Source organism: Atractosteus spatula, chromosome 8 (genome assembly GCF_055471065.1).
Source record: "Atractosteus spatula isolate fAtrSpa1 chromosome 8, fAtrSpa1.hap1, whole genome shotgun sequence".
In the NCBI taxonomy this organism is placed as follows: domain Eukaryota; kingdom Metazoa; phylum Chordata; class Actinopteri; order Semionotiformes; family Lepisosteidae; genus Atractosteus; species Atractosteus spatula.
The window spans coordinates 40,278,294-40,296,155 of record NC_142713.1 but is presented as its reverse complement, the minus strand read 5'-3'; the positions used below and the strand labels follow the sequence as shown (position 1 = coordinate 40,296,155).

Here is a 17,862-nt window from a genome sequence, read left to right as displayed (position 1 = left end):
CTTCCTCACTAGGATGATGCACGTCAGCTGTTTGTGCTAGCGGGTTCTGCGGAGGAGGGCTTCATGACTGCAGAACTTGCAGGAGTCATCAAGAGGTTATGGAAGGATGGGGGTGTCCAGGCCTGTTTCAGCAGGTCAAGAGAATACCAGCTCAATGACTCTGCTGCATAGTAAGTGGCCATTTACTTTAATTCATTTCATGTTTTTTTTTTAATGAATTGTATGCTAGACAAAACATAGGCAATAAAAGCTTATGTAGATTACATAAAGTACAAAGTAATCCAATATTACCATCCATTTCTACTTGCATTGGTCAGCTTTTCATTAATACAACCTTGAAATGTTATTCATTGCTATAGACAGTCTGAACTGAAAAAAATTGTATTAGTTATTCATAAATGTTGACATTAGTGAAATAGGATGGTGTTTTATAGGATGCTGTTTTTACTTCATGGACACCAGTGCCATAAACAAATTTAACAAGAACTGGACTTTTGACATGTTTTATGTTCCATTAGACATTGGTAAGAATAAACGGAACATCTGACACTGTCTAGTCTGCTCTTTGCTGTAAACAGTATAGTCCATAGTAGAACATCCTATTTCTAATCGACATAGTGCTAGAAAAAAACTTTAACTGATCTGTTAATATAGTCTGATAATCCTTGCACGTTATACTACCTGAGTACACTGGAAGACCTGCAAGAAGCGTTCTCTCTATGCAATATTGTAAAAAGCAAAAGGCAATACAGATGTTAGTCTTTTGGTTTTTAAACGAGCCAGTGCATTTACAGTTTTCAAACTGTGGTGCTCTACTGACATTATACTATCCAACAACGGATTTTCCCTGAGCTATCACTAAATGGTAGTATTATAAGTTTGTCATCTTGTGCAACATGAGTTTGGCCTCAAAACAGTCTCATCTGGTGGTTTGCTAAAGGAAATCGCACCCTTGTGAAATTTTGACAAAAGTGGAACTTGCTTTAATATCCTTTTGTGCTTAATTGTCAACCATCTACTAGTGTACAAATGATTTTCATTGTGCCCACTGGGTGATAAGAGTTGGAACGTCACAACATTCCCATTGTGTGTCCCCACACTGTAATTTCCCTGCTGACCACATGGGAAATTAATTTACTTTTTCAGTTGGAGTTTCTATTCCATTATCCTTGTTGAATAGTAAGTATGAAGGACAAACATTTGATGTCACGCACCTTCTAAAATTTAAAGTTGATCGACAAGACACTTATAAAGGACCTTATACAAAATTATTGCTTTGGTGTGCTGTGAACTCAAGTTTATGCTGGGAAAAAATCTGATGGGAGATTAAGATAATACGGAATTTCTTTATACTCTTTATTATTATATAGAGGTGATAACCTTATTTGCTGTTTGTTTTATGTTGCAGTTTGTAATCTGTTAAAGGTATGCATCTTGCTCTGTTTTGTGCTGGATATGTTTTGAGCAAAATATGGTAGAATATGGGTAGAAATGGGTTGAATATGCACTCCAATCCATCCTCTTTACCCCTTCTCATCATCCCGAGGAGGAATGAGGACTTTATACTTTCTTCCTCGATACTAGCCCATTAGAGCCTCTCTGCATTTATTTAATGGAATGTGAATTCCACAGTCCTTACAGGAGAATTGACATTGCTCAGTCCATATATTGTGGTTTTCCCCGATTGAGGACACACCTGTCAAATCAAGCTTGGCCAACCCTGGTGACACTCAATCTGCTACTGTAAAGAATCCTAGTCACTGGCTAATGGCATAGCTACAACTTGCTTGTCTTTATTTACCCCTAATACCCCTAATCAGAACTTGTGGATGCAAACCAGATGTTTATCTTGAAGAATCTCTACTCTAGAAATAAGTGTCATAAATTCAAAACAATTTAATATATTTTTGTAACTTTAGCTATATCAGTAAATCCTCAGAACCATTTATTGGTTGCCATCTTTAAAACTACAAGATACATGATAAATAAATTATATGTTAATTGGTTTTAAGTCATTCAATTAATTCCTATATTCTTTAATTTTTCTGTTTTTTTATATTTTGAAATGTAATCTTAGTAATGATAATTTCATGTAAAGTTGCATTGATGGTTTACTTTAGCATTGTTTCAATGGATAAACTGCCCTACATTTTTGTCTTATGTGAAGAAATGACCTTTCTTTTGTTCTGTGTCTTACAGCTACCTGAATGACCTGGATAGGATAGCACAGACGACCTATATCCCCACACAGCAGGATGTCCTCAGAACCAGAGTCAAGACAACTGGAATTGTAGAGACACATTTCACTTTCAAGGACTTACATTTCAAGTAAGTGCACAGGTTCTTTCTAGGCCGAAATTCTGGAAGAAAATGTGAAAAGAAGGAAACTCTTGTGTTTCTTAAAACATCTACAAGACTTCTGTGATCACTGCAGAACAGCCTTTTTGAATATTGTTTTAGGTCTACATTAAAACTGCAAGCAACACTGTTTTTGGAAACCATTGTGACTATTTGAAATTTAACTATACGTACAGATGACCGTGGGTCTCTGCCATTCTTTATTTTAATCATTAAACACTATTTGTGGAAGTAAAGCCAGAATCATATAGCAGGCTAAGATTACCTATGTGGCCATAAAAAAAATACATTTTAAACATGTTTTATTTAGTGCAAAAGAATTTCTTCAAAATGGAATACTATTACAGAATGTTAGCACTGTACAATGTTACAAAACGGCATAATATAGATATATATAAGGCAGTTCAGAACAGCACGGTCTGCACGACAATGCTGTGAGCATAATAAATGACTGTCTCTTTGTTCTCAACTCATACTACAAGCATGTAATGAGTTTTAAGACTTCATGTACTGAGGTGTGCAAAACTTTAAATAAAAAATACTGGCAAATGAAGTATATATGTATAATAATTGTTTGAAAGACTGAATATAAAAAAACATGCAGATTGTGGATCTCAAGTTCTTAGATTTCTAAATAATAATGCACTTAGTTAGAATCTAAACTGAGTATTCCCTTTTAGAATGTTTGATGTTGGTGGTCAAAGATCTGAGAGAAAGAAGTGGATTCACTGCTTTGAGGGTGTCACAGCAATCATATTTTGTGTGGCACTGAGTGACTATGACCTTGTCTTAGCTGAAGATGAAGAAATGGTAAGCAAAATCATTTCATACCATACTTCACCTAATGTGAACTTTTTTCATTAAAAAAGCTAAGCTATGAAGCCTATTCAAATGTCTCCTTCTTTCATAGAGGGAGGAATATAACATTTTAATTATTTAATAAGTTGCCCCCATGTTTTTTCATGCACAATGTGATATATCTGATATGAAATGTTACCTTTCAGACTTTGTAGTGTAATGTAATATAATGCTAGTATCTTGGCTCCTTAACCAAGCCTTTTGTTTTTCTGGTCTTGTATGAGATTAGAATTGAGATGGCTTTGCTGGATGTAGGGAGTTTGAGTCAGGTTTAGTATATTTTAACTCTATACAGCTAAGTTATTATTTTAGAAATCTTTCTATTTCAATAAAGCCTTATTTTAAAATACCAGTAAGGATCTCCACATGCATGCATGGATTATTTGAAAAATGTTCAAGTAGGTAGCTGCGTCAGCATGCGTGGGCTGCAAAGGAACAAGTAAAGGTTTGTTCCGTGCTGAAAAGAGACACCCGAAGAAGGCTCCATAGCTGAAACGTTGTTTCCTTTCTTCTCTTTTCAGCATGGCATAAACCTTTACTTGTTCCTTATTTGAAAAATAACCATAATAGAGTTCACAGGATTATGTTGTTACATTTTTAAGCCTTTTGAATTTGTACTCATAATGGCATCTCTAAAGAGGAACATTGAAATGAACTCCATTATTATGGTGTTAATAATTGTTTTGTAATGGTTGTATTTTTGTAGTAATTATGATGTTTGAATTTGTTTTTCAGAACCGGATGCATGAAAGCATGAAATTGTTTGACAGTATCTGCAACAACAAGTGGTTCACAGACACATCTATTATTCTTTTCCTTAACAAGAAGGATCTGTTTGAGGAAAAGATTAAAAAGAGCCCTCTTACAATTTGCTACCCTGAATATGCAGGTAAAGTAAATCTGGAGAGGCTAATGCATATTACTATAAAGTCGTTAACCAGCAGCCCACAAACTAACCCTGTAACTAACCTTACACCTCAGAAACTGTTTGACAGAGTTCCAGTATTCTTGACACAATATAAAAATATTTTCCTATGATGTTGGAATTCATTTTAAGATTTTCCTAGATCTTGTGATATAAATGGACATATTTGTGTAAACTGTACATATTTCCCCACCTGGAAAATTACTGTTTAAGGAAATGTCCAATTCCGATTTATAACACTTCTCTAGGCAGTTTGTCACAAGAGAAAATCCACCTGGCACAACTTGGTTCTATTTAGGAAGTACATTTGCTACCAGTGTGAGAAATTCCTGTTAGTTTAACATGGCTTGCTTAAGTCCTGATCTGCCTGAAGAAATACTCACAGAATTTATTGCTTAATGTGAGAACATAACAGAAAGTATTGCTTTCAGTTGTTAGATAAGCTAATTCGAAGTTAACATAAAATGATGCTTCTGTATGTGAATGCAATAATAAAAATGAGGTAAATTGAAGAGGTAAAAATAAGGAACATGCCTAAATTAGTCAAAACATGCACACAGAATAACAATTTTGGAAAGGCAATAACTTTATTAATAATTGCTGTAATTTACCACACCCACTAGTACTTTCTTGAATTGGATTATAAATATTATAAACCCTGTAACATAACATTATAAAAAAATGTTTTTTACCGTAATTATGCATTTTAACAAAATAATGTTGAATTCTGTTAGCTGAAGGGCACCTGTTTTACCGTTTCTTTGGAATATTTCTGTACTTGGTGACCTTGATGAATAAAAATTTAATTTGTGGAAACATGTTTTACCTTTTATTTTCAGTGTGGAATTAACCTCTACTTATTCCTTTGTAACGTATACACTGAAGCAGCTCCCAGCACTAATGCACTTACTTCTTCAGGATAGAAAATAAACCACATTCTGTTCTGTGATTACATAACAGTCAACAGTCAAATAATGGAGAATTGTTTCTATGCAAGGGTCATTTTAAGATTTAATTTTAAATGATGTCTTCTAATTTTTTTATCTCTGTCCATTGTCAAAAGGATCAAACACCTATGAAGAAGCTGCCGCTTATATTCAGTGCCAGTTCGAAGATTTGAACAAGAGAAAAGACACCAAGGAGATCTACACTCATTTCACTTGTGCCACAGACACCAAGAATGTTCAGTTTGTGTTTGATGCCGTTACTGACGTCATCATCAAGAACAACCTGAAGGACTGCGGCTTATTTTAAACTTGGCAAACCTTGGTAAGGCATTTCAAAAACATTTCTATTTTACTTGGTAAGACGAAACTCCAGTGAGTGTAGTTATAATAATTTAAACTATGGGAGTTTGTAGCGTTATCATCACATGCCTTGTTTCCATTGTCAATCCTGGCCAAGAATTTTAGTGCCGTTTTCCAAATATTTCCAATCACAGAGCTGTGTGTTAAAGGTCACAGTGATTTTGGAGAATTATCTTACTCTGTTTAGAAGTGTCTCACATGGCACTCAGAACAGTGATTCAGAGCAAAGCTGTCTGACATAGAAGTAGAAGTTTCAAAAATAGCTGATGCTCATTGTGACAGACCAGGTTGTTTCCATCTTATGTTATACTGAAGGCTGGGAATTTTCTTTTTAATTTTTTTATACCAAAAATACATATAAAATGTGTTTAGTTATTTACAGACTATTCTAATTAAAAGGTGTAGTCCTTTAGGCATATATTTCAAGCTACAAATTAAATTTGTTTACTGCCTTATGCAAAAATTAGTACTATGACAAATAGTTTATGGTTAATTTTATGTAATTAAATAAAATGTAATCTTTTTCATGGTGATTTGTATGGTCATGTAGCCTTTTTAACAATTTTCCTGTTATTAAAATCTGAAACCAACTTGTATCAGTATACTAATTTACCTTTGACTTGTAAGACCCACAGATACCTTTAACTTTGATTGGGTGTATTTATCTAAAGTTATTTTATGGTAAAGCACCAGAAAATAATTTTTAATTGTTTTATTTGAAGGTTTCAAAGGCATAGTGACACGTCAGTTGGCATTGCTACCTCAGTTTTTTTTTTTTGGATCTGGTTTAAAAACTGTAGTGTACTCTTGTGTGGAGATTTTGTGTTCTCCCCAAGTTTCAGTGCGTATTCACTGAGGGTCTCCAGATTTCTCCCCTCTTTTTAAAAGACATGCTGGTTAACTTAGTGACTAAATTGTGCCTGTGTGCTAGCCATGCTTCTAAGCTGTGGTTTGCTGTGATCTTTACCAGGACTAAGCAAGTTTGTTAATGGATTAATGAAATTAGGAAGAAATGGATTTTGGCTTGTCCACTTTCCTAAAGTATTAGCTATTTTATTGTCATTCATATCAAATGTTTCTATCTCAAATTCTTTTCGATTTGTGTAGTTCACAGTAAAAGCCCCTTATTGTAGATAATACTAGTGCTTTCGTAATAATGAAATAATACAATGCAAACACATAAGATGGACCAAAGGGCTTCCTTTCATTTGGGAATATGTTCTAATGGCAGCTAGAAGTATTCTTTGTCAATGGAGATCACATTCTCTAGTATTCCAGGGTAACCATAATGAAGTATTCATGCTCAGAGGAGTGTGCACTACAGGCAAGAAATATCCAGTTCAGTGCATCTTCATTTGAAGTCTGCACTTCATGACAGGATATTGTTCATGTCTTGCAAGAAGACATTGCAGACTGATTATTTTTCCATTCCATCGCATCAGATGTTAGAGATTTAGAGCAGATAAAAACATGTCCATATTCAGCCTGGATAATTGTGAAAAGTGCCTCATTTCCAGATGGAGTTGACACTTGTGCTTTATTGCCATTGTATAATACTTATACAGCACCACGCAAGCACTGGTGAATTAACTAACTGGTTTCTCAAAAATGTACTGACAGGTAGAATGTAAATTTGAATGTCTTATATCAGTGACATCGTGTCCAAAACAAAGGCACGAGTTTTTCCCATAAACTTTAAAACCTCTTTGAGCAGTCTGTACATCAACTGGACCAGTAGGACAGAAAGATTTTCAAATGGAAAAAAATGTAAATTAGCCTTGCAAAAAAGCTTTGCACAATTGCAGCCTTTGATATGCATGCCCTATATGAGACCGATACATGGAGGTAACAGTTTTTGTTATACTTTTTTCTCTTAATGCTTAAAAATTATTTTCCTTAGAAATGCACAGGTTGTTTTGAATGTTGTCACTTGTGATGCTTGTGTTGTGTAATATAAGATTATTATTTAAAATAATTTTGTTTGTTTTTTTTTGTGCAGATTGGAAAATAAATGACCAGGCTCAACATCTACATTTTCTGGGGGAGACTCAATGAGGAAAATGAAATTATGGACCAGTACTGTACTTTTTGCCAGTTTTAAGAGCTTTATTTATGTTTTTTCCCAGTATATTTTAAATTAGAATTTAGAAAACATTTGTCTAGATTTTATGTGTAAATGTAACTGTTGCAGCAATTGTTTTTCATAAATAGGTCATTTTATGAAGAGAGTTATTTTTTAATTGATTTGTTCCTTTACTTTTTGGCCTTTTTAAAAAGGAGCTTGCCTTTGTGGAAAAATGTTTTCCCCACTTTTGGAAAGAAAGGGGTCAAATGGAATCTGATTTGTAGGCTCTTGTGCCATTGCATGCCTTTTGCAGTCCATGTTAAATGCTTTGTTTGCCTGCTAAATTGTTCCAACATAAAGTGTAATGTTTAATATGAATTCCTTATGTCTGCACATTCCTGTCAGATCTTCCCCCAGTTTACTCAGTTTGACTAAGTTGATTATCTTTCAGGACTAGTGTTCACTCACGTGTAAGATTCCTGTGCATCGATGGCGTTTTTGGGAAGCAATTATGAAAACCAAGACATTACTGTTTAGTGCATCCTAAATAAAATCTCAAAATATGTTGAAACGAGTTGAAAATCCAGCTTTCAGTTGTTTAATAAACTACGATTTGAAAATAAGTTTGGAAAATCATTCTGGATATTTTTTCCAGAAATATATGTCAGTTCTGAAAGTAGTACTTTCAGAAGGTAGTGTGAAATTGACAAAAGGATGTACTCGGAATATTTGTGAATATTGGAAGAAACAGCTGAAAAAAACTAACTTAATACTTAAGGCATCATACATTGTTAAAACATTTTCCAATTTTTGCTAATAAAAGTATGTATTTTACTATTTGTATGGTGAAACCATTGTATCCTTTACTACAGGTCAATTCGATATTTCTGTGGAGTAATGGATTTAAAAGAAAGTGTGTCCAAAATGAAATGTAAATTACTGTATGTGCATGATTTTAGGTCGATTCATTCCAGTATGAAGAAAAGAGTTGGATAAATCAATAACTATAAAAATATTTACAACTTTACAGATTTTATATGTGCCTTTTCTTGTGAAATATTTTAATTTTCTTTTTTTGAACTTAATGAGCATTAGGGTGGGATTGTACAGCCTTCACGGGCAATTTTTTAGGTGGAATTAAGCGCGGGACAACCCTTTGTGACATTTTAAAATGTAAATCATTTGTACTACAAAGAGGACCAGTTACTAGAACTAGGAGTCTTCTCAACATTAGTCTGTACTTAAGAATATCCCTAAGAAAGTTAATAAAAACTAAGAATTCTGAAATTTTGTAATGTTCAAGACCTGTTTGTTGCATCTTTTAACAGATCTGCAAAAATACCTTTATAATTTGGAACTAACATCTATGTAGATGTAGAAATAAGGTTATATGGGGGGGAAGGGGGTGCATTCACACGGTCAAAGCATTCAATAAATTTGTTTTTTATATTTAATTGTAGTTTATACATTCCAGCACAAAACATTAAATGTTTTAAAACAATTAATGTAATCATTTTAATACAGTAGAAGTTGACTCATGCTGTTCTATACTTGCATACTAGTACTGAATAAAAGTAGTATCCATTTTCTTAAAACAGTATGGTACATATACAATGCAAGAATCTTACAATTTATGAATATTACTACAATAAGACTTATAACTATAGTTTTATCCAAATCTGTGTAAATTAATATTTTTAGTAATTCACTTGAAACTAATGGGTGAGAAGTTACTTTGTAAAAGTTGCTTTCATTTTAACTTATTTTTTTGAAATATGAATGGACATACAATACCAAAACAATAATGAACTGAACCTTTTTCTTTATGGACAGTTTAGAGCTTCCTTCCTTAAATTAGGAGTTCACTAGCATTTAAAGCATTGCTTTCAGGCTTCAGCAATACCTTTAACATTCAGTTTCTTTTTCTCTGTGCTATCTAAAAATAAGTTCTGAATTCATAGCAAATTTGTTAGCAAGTCAAATAGACTAATTAGTGAACCACACAGCATCTGACCTTAAGTGATGGAAGTTCAGTTGATGTTGCTTTCAGAGCTGCTTTGTATGTATCAGTCACCTTTGCCTACATGAATTAAATGAGTATTGGATGTAATTTAATCAGATGAGTAGTTAATATAGTGAAACAATTATGTATTATTCTTTCATTGCTTTTATTACAAATTTATGAAAGCGCTGGGCAATCAATTTTCCTTAAAGTATTTTTTAACTTTTTTTTAACCAAGATCAATATTTCCTGATAATGGCTGGAGGGCTTGATTTGTTTTTCTTCATAGTTTTCTTCAAGCATAAGGTTTGATTCAACTGGCCTAAAACAAAGTGAAATATAATAGTGCATTTCACCCAGGAAACTATTTGCTCAGCAACTAGAACAATGATAGAATGGGAAGTAATAAAAGTGTTGGCATTACTTTGCAAATCAAGTACTGAGATCATTATATTCAAGTAAATGTCTGCTTAAGTAGCATCTTGCTGAATTCAACCTATAAAAGTTCTTTGCTCAGAAAGTATCGTTATCTTTCTTCCAGGCCCTACAATTAGACCTTAAGTGACCTTATTTTGGGATTTGCAATTCATGACTCACATTCTTAAATGTATTTTTCACTAGTGGATAAAAAGGTATTTCTCCAAAGAGAAATGCTTTCTTTAGGACAGTGGTTCTCAAACTTTTTGGACCAAGTACCACCCCTGATCAAACCAAAGCATCCAAGTACCACCTAAAAGTAATCTTCTCATAGGACCCCCAGAAATTCTCAATGACTAACATGCGCGTTAGTCATCATTTTTCGAGTCTTGATACAATTCACAACGGAGTCCAACAGATTTTAAATCGTCAATTGCTGTGTCGGTTTGTAATTGCTCTAGCACTGTCTCTACAAACTCCAACGCATTTTTTCCAGTTGATGCCATTCTCTTCGATAAATTCATCCAGAAGCTGAAATATGTGCTCTCCTGTAGTTCTTGTTGGTAGCAGCTTACAGAGCAGAAAGTCCTCATGGGACATGCCCTCAATCTCGTATCTAAGGTAAACGAGGAAATTGGCCAAATCAACGGCATCTATAAACTCGTCTAATTGCAGTGAAAAGCAGCTGCTCATCTTAACGCGCTCTATCAGCGTACTTTTGATATCATCTGCCATATTAATGATTCTATGAGTGGCTGTGTCTTTCAGAGGGGGCAGCAGGTCGAGCTGTTTAGCAGCTTTTTCTCCACAGACACTACGTGTCAGCTCTTTTCCCAGCGGTAAATAAGGTTCTTCAAAAATAGTGTGGGGCTTACCTGCTTTAGCAATCCGCAAGCTTGTATTTTTTCCCGTTTCCGTTTCAGGAGTCCGTCTCAGAAGTTAGTTTTTATTTCACGCGCATGGGAGCGAAACACAGAGATGCTCAGTGTATTTTTCTCAAGTTAACCTAGAACAGTTCTTAAATATTTTTCTGTTATCTATCATGCTTTCCTGTGCTCACGATTGCCAGCGTTCGTAGCTCACATTTCTATGCTTTCCTGTGCTTACAACATTGGCGGTGTTCCAAAATCACGCACATTCTCCTACATCCCTATTTGCAGGAGATATGTTTTTTTTAAATACAATTGGTCACTTACGTTCGTAGCACACATTTCTATGCTTTCCTGTGCTTACAAGATTGGCAGTGTTCCAAAATCACGCACATTCTCCTACCTCCCTATTTGGTGGAGATAACATTTTTTAAATACAATTGGTCACTTAAGTTCGCGCTGTATCGTAGTGCATAGGCTGCGTATTTGACACGTATTAAAGTAGAAAATATGAAAACCCGTCCCGATTTTTCAGTGCACACAACAAAGTTCCAGGGTCATATGGCGTACCACCTGGCGGCTTGTGGTATGCATACCATAGTTTGAGAACAACTGCTTTAGGAATAATTCCCAGAAGTAGTTTATACAAAAAGGTATATTGGAGTCTACTGAGAATAACCACCATAAGAAATGCTTTCCTTCAGTTTTTGGACGTTCTCATTTTGTCTGAATATGAGGTATTGGATCTGTTTTTATACTGTTAGTGGTTGTTAATGTAAGCTTAGACATGAAAGTTCAATGCAGAAAAATGCTGCTTCAAGTGGCTGTTCCCACATCACTGAACACTGTGTTTATATAGTTTGAGATCATGTGAATTAGAGAATTTTATTTAAACACGGGGTCTTATAGACAAAGGCAAGTTTTACAGTTAAAAGTAAATATATGTATATGTTCAGTAGGAACATGTAATGGGTTTATTCTATGCTGAAAAGAGAAGAAAGAAAGCACAACGTTTCGGCTTTGAAGCCTTCTTCAGGTGTGAGGCTATATATATATTTTTTCAATCTTGGTAAATTCTTACTTTCTTAGTACAATTTAAAGTGTGATTTAATAAAACGATTTCTTAATTTTATTAATTGCTAAAATGTAGTTTTTTTAGTGTTCTAAAAGGCTCAATCCTATTTTAAACAGATATTCTGTACATCTTTTCTAGGAAAATATTTATTTGATTCTTATTTGCTGTTTCAATATTTATTTGATCTTATTAGGCAGTCACGTGTACATTACAAGAGGAACTAAAGTAACTGTGCAAGATGGGTCTCAATTGGCTGCATAAAACATAGCTGTCAGTTATTGAATCAAAACTGAACATGGTAAAACCAGTAGTAAACATACTGTACATTAGAATTTCATTCAAAATACATTGTTATATGAAACCATTGTAGTTTTACACACTAAAACTAAGTAGAACCAAGTTTCCATGAAAATTGGAGTTGTAATAATGCCTAGTGAATAAAAAACTTGCCAAATATATTTATATCATGCATTAAACTGTTTGCATTTGTACTTTTATGACCCCAAACAACTTGTACTACATTTAATGCTCAAATTGCTTCAGGAAATGGCATGTCGCCTTATTAGGTTATTGTACATACAAAAGTCTTCTGTACATTCCTGCATTAGAGCTAAAGGGTAAATCAAATTGGGAAAAAATGAAGCTTGTGAATTATTAATAGCTTAAAGGCTTTATCTTCCTGGAGATGGATCTCTTCAATTATGCATACATGTATCTCTGAGCAATGCACCTAGTAACAACAACGCATTAATCAATATCCACTGGATGAATGCAGTGAAAAAATAACTTCAGTAAAAATTAACTCTGGAGGGTCCTTATCTACGGAGCCTAGAAAAAAACTGCATAAAATCACAAATTTATCAGAACATATTTTTTGTGGCAGGTGCACTGACCTTGATTTGAACAGATATTACATAGGGAAATGTAATTCATTTTATGAACATTTGCTTTCAATAGGTTCACTGGGCTCAAAGTCAAGGGGTTGTAGCATTGGTGGTCATTGTTACAAGCAGATGGTTTGCAGTGCATGGTTTGCACCAGATTGTAGATGCTGTCTAATGGGATTCTGTTCCATTCCTCTGTCATTGTTTGGACCATTCATGTGTTTGTTTACTGGTCACTGATCTCTCCATGCCACATGTTGTTGCAGATCAACCCACAGATGACCAATGGGGCTCAAGTCTGGAGAGTTGAGTCACCCCTCGCATAGCTGTCATATTGTCATCTGGCAAGAAAGCCATTGCTCCAAGGGCAGCTTGAGGATGTGAGCCCTTCTGGAATGTTGATGTGGCAGGTTGAGCCTGCAGCAAGGGCAGCAGATGAGGTCCCAGGTCTCCATTTAAGTAGTTCCACAGAGTGAGGTTATCATCAACAACTACAAATGGAGTTCTTTAGCAACTCTTGTCCAGACGATCACATGTAGATCTCCTCCTCGACATCCGTGAGGTTTTGTGACTTCTTGTCTCCCAGATCATTTACAGAATGTCTGGCTGTATGTCAGGATCTAAAGTACAGATTGTGAAGCAGACCGCGAGCAGAAGTGTGTCCAGTCTTTAACCTGCTTATAGCATGGTTTTCACCAGGTTTGACATTCAACAAATTAAATCGCCTCAATTAGAACGCCACCCAAATGCTCAATCAGCTCTTTCACTAATAAGGTGCTTCACTGCTTACGCAACAGTATGTCACGGTCATTCATAAATAATCAATCAAAATGATGCAAGTAACGTAATCGTTATCTATATATTTCATTTTTCTAACACCATACATGCATCAACTGATGTTTCTTTTGCTGCTGAGTAATACTAATAGTGCCCAACAAACCATTGATCGGTTTAAAAGAAATGCTTATCTCTAATGAAATTGTCATATGATGGTGATCAGCACAGTATGTCTTTCTTCAGAAGGAAATCATTAATAGAACATTAGATCCTTGACTAGTTTCCCATTGCTTAAGGTACTGCGACAGGAGCATAGAGTATATATTAAATCAGTATGTGTAGTATGTGTGGAGTAAACTGTTGTTGGCACAATATGAAAGAATACTATATACTGTATATATGGATGTTGAAAGGTAATAAAACATCTATTACAATACAGACCACTCACAGGAATGAAAATCATCTGGCTAAGCCTTACAGCAGGAATCCTATGTACGAATTGTACATCATTAACATTTGTTTTTGTACATCGGAATTAATATTTAATCTAAATATAAATACTACTAACTGAAGAGCTGACAAAGTTTCCTTTGATATTTTAGTAATGTATTTATTTAAAACACTGAGGAGAGATCTCTCATAATCAGTTTCAGAATTAATCATCGCGTCATTGAATTATATTTTTGTTTCTATAGTTAAAGGCTGTAAAGGAAAATATGTAATTGTAAGTAAAAGGTTTTGAATTTAGTATGGATATGGGCATGGTCTTTCTGTACCTAAACACTGCTTTCAGCTTCTTGAGTTTACTTGTATCTTATTGTGTAACTGAGCCAGCATATCTTAAAATCTAAAATATTACCAATCTGGTAATTATGAGACCTCTGTATCATTGAGCTTTCCCTGAAATGCCAATGTATCTTATTTTATATTCTGGATATTACAAAATCTTACTTTTCTCAGAATTAAGTACACAGCAGCTTACATCATCTACCATTTCCTCTTATTTCTTTTCATGTCCTCTTGGGAGTGTTATGTACTTTTGTCAGAACATGAGGCAGATGAGAGAATCAATGTCACATAGTTACGTCTGTGCTTGATGTACCGATCAGCTCAAATCAGTTATTTTTTCCTATTCTCCTTTTATGAGATGTCCAAAGAAACTTACTCCTAGGTTACATGGTTAAACTAGAGAATAATTATGTAAGCAGAATTATCAACATTAGCATGCAAAAGATATACCAAGAAGCTCTGAAGATGCAACAGATTAGTAATTGAACCAATACCTATATATTCAGCATAATCTCAATCTGAATGTGCAATAGTATGTGTGACAAGTAACAAATTCTAAACTACTATTCTTTACTACTGTAAATGTAAAATATTCCTTAATTTGTTTAAAGAAACATACTGAAGTTTTATCACTTTGAGCAAGTTTGCACTAAAAAATGGGCAAAATTGGACCATCCTGAAGAGCAAAGCTGGTAGAGATTTATCCACAAAGACTCACAGCTGTAATTGCTGCTACAGGTGTTTCCACCAAGTATTGACCCAAAGTGGATTACTAATGCAATCAACTTATATTAATTTTTCATTTTTCTTTGCATTTGACTTCGACATTAGATGCCTTTTACCCATGAACGTGTTTAGCTTAAGTATTTGCTCTTTAATTTAAAATAATGTAAAAAATGTGTATACATAAAATATATGGGTGAAAAAGGGGTGAATAATTTTGCAAGGCACTGTATACACAGCTATAATAATATTATAATAATAATAGACTACTAAGTCTAATATGAGAAGATATAATAATTCAATTTTACAATATGCTGTTACATAAGATCTTTCTTTTGTCTCCTGGTTGAAGTCCGTCACTGATATCAATATATCTCATTGTGACTGGATTGTTCCTTCATGCTTTTCTTGATTTACTCCCTGAAAGTCTTTCAGTTGCACAATTTACTTGTGACGTCTTTGATTCTTTGTTCCATGGCAACAGGATGATTGCCTGTGGGCTTTCAGTGCCAGTAGCCTATGTGCTGTTATATGTGAAGTACCTATAAATAGAATATGAGATTTTTTTGTGCATTAAATAATGGGTTAAAACCATGCACTAGAAGCACTGCGTGCAGGGAAGTCATTTCAGAACGCTACTTAAAAGCATTTTCTTTATAAATACTCAAAAAAAAAGTTCATGACCTGGGTAAATTCAGTTCCATTGTGCTGTGGAGGAATGATCACGTGTTTTTAGATATAGGACACCATCCAATTTTGTGAGTGAAGAACAAATAATGCACCCTACTGGTCTCTGCGCATTGTTTTCATGTTTTGTTTTCCCTTTACCCATTAATGTACAATGGATAGAATCACAGATTATACCTAAGATAAAAAAACTGAACTAGCAAATCAATTTCTTGTAAACCAGATTAAAGATTGAAGTTTCCTGTTTAAAACAGATATTATTCATCAACATTTACAAAAGCAAAGGCAAGGCAAAATGTTAAAATTCCAATATTTGAGCTTCAGGTAGGATACAAACTAAAGCAGGACTGTTCAATCCTTGTCCTGGAGGACTGGTGTGTCTGCAGGTTTTTTTTAAAATGTGCTCATTTTTGACTTAGTTGTATACATTTAACAGCTTCTGACAGTTCATTAGGACCCACTGCTTTAAAGAGAGACATCTGCCGTCCAAGGTCAGGATTAGACATCCCTGCACTGGAGATTGTGGAGTCTGATTGTTTTTGTTTTGGTGCAGGTGAGCAATCTGTAAAAAATATTTTTTTTTATATATAAATAAATACATTTATTTTGAACACTTTAAGGATCAAATTTTGTTTTCATAAGGCATCAGGCATCAGAAGAAATAAGAATAATTATATAAGATACTTAAACCAATTTGACATCTCCATCTTACACATTAATTTGGAATATAGAGGCAGCAACAGCTTGTGTGAGTACTGTTTTGAAAAAAAAAAGAACTGCAATTGCTTTTTATCCTTAAATGTTTGCATCTGATCTAAACTCTGGATGAAATTAAAGAGATACAGATGCAGGAAAAAACTAGACAAGAGGAAAGTGTTTAGAGTTTAAAAGCAACTTACTCAAAGGCTGTCAGTAAATTATACTTAAGCAAAGAACAATAATATACTGTAGTGTATACAAAGAAGAAGACCACACATTAAGTGTTGCTGTTATTTTTTAAAGTACTTTTGGCTGCACTCACAATTTACAATATATACTGGAACAATTACTTAAAACAATCAAAAGAGTAGCACTTTGAGATTATCTGTGCATACGTATCCTGTAGAAAAATAAGTAATTTAAATCTAAAATGTATTTGCTCCCTTAAACCATATAGCAATAATTTTCTAACTCTTATATTGATGTGCGCAGTGCTTTACTTTGGAATCAACAGAAATAAACTTCCTCATGTTAAATAAATATTTCCTTCCACAGACAGGAGTATTTTAACACTGAATTTCAAAACAAGTGCTTGCAATAATTCAAGAGGTAAAGTGGTGAACTGGTATCAGGAATTTTCCAGGATATAAATTGTGACATAAATGCTAAAATGCCAGTGAAAGTATGCACTTTGTAAAGAAGAAAAATTACTTTTAAGATATGTAACAAAAATGTAGCCAAGTACAAAATATCAGTAATTATGTAGTACGTGTTGTAGGAATCAAAGTAACTGATTGTGGTCAAATGTGTTAATGTTGCAGGTTTTAGTGTTTTACTTGGAAATGTAACTGAACTAAAGCTATATCAATGTTTATCATAAAACATGATAAATACTTCCCATTGGTAGCATTCAAAGCAGCACATTCATTGGACATTCAGTATTGTGTAAAAAAATGTAGCATAATTATATAACTTTCTTTATATAACATATCAAGGCTATCCTATAGCATTTCAGTAGGGTTAATATCAAACACTTACACAGCAGGTTATTTATTGGACTAATCTGAAGCACCTTACTCAAGGGTTAAACAGCAGTACTTGAGTTTTGAACCCCTTACCCTTTTGAGTCCAAAGCCCTAACCACTAGTCAGGGCTGTTAGGATGCATTTAATGGAATTTACAATGAAAACTCAATAGGGATAACAACATTCAAGTTCAACTAGCTTCAGCTGTCCAAAATTCTAATTATTCTATTCTTCATTTCCGCAGGTTAAACAAAATGATAAATTCTACTCTTCTCTCATGCATCCCTCCTCCACCCCATCTTCACCTTTGCAGCTCCCCTTTGGTTACTCCTTACTCTGCAAGAGAGTCACAGACTTCTTGTCCTATGGCCAGAAGGTTGGTCCTCAGACAAGCAGGTTAAG

At 34.2% G+C, this 17,862-nt stretch overlaps 1 protein-coding gene across 1 annotated transcript in view; it reads left to right on the top strand.

The window, feature by feature from the left end:
- Window positions 1-8,800, top strand: part of gnai1 (guanine nucleotide binding protein (G protein), alpha inhibiting activity polypeptide 1) — a 36,102-nt gene extending 27,302 nt beyond the window's left edge. Inside the window, exons 4-9 of the mRNA XM_088922756.1 lie at window positions 13-170; window positions 2,200-2,328; window positions 3,039-3,168; window positions 3,952-4,105; window positions 5,205-5,410; window positions 7,448-8,800. Of these exons, the coding sequence (XP_088778882.1) occupies window positions 13-170; window positions 2,200-2,328; window positions 3,039-3,168; window positions 3,952-4,105; window positions 5,205-5,395 (762 nt within the window). The 3' untranslated portion in view covers window positions 5,396-5,410; window positions 7,448-8,800. The remainder of the gene's footprint in view (window positions 1-12; window positions 171-2,199; window positions 2,329-3,038; window positions 3,169-3,951; window positions 4,106-5,204; window positions 5,411-7,447) is intronic.
- The last annotated feature ends 9,062 nt before the right edge of the window (window positions 8,801-17,862 follow it).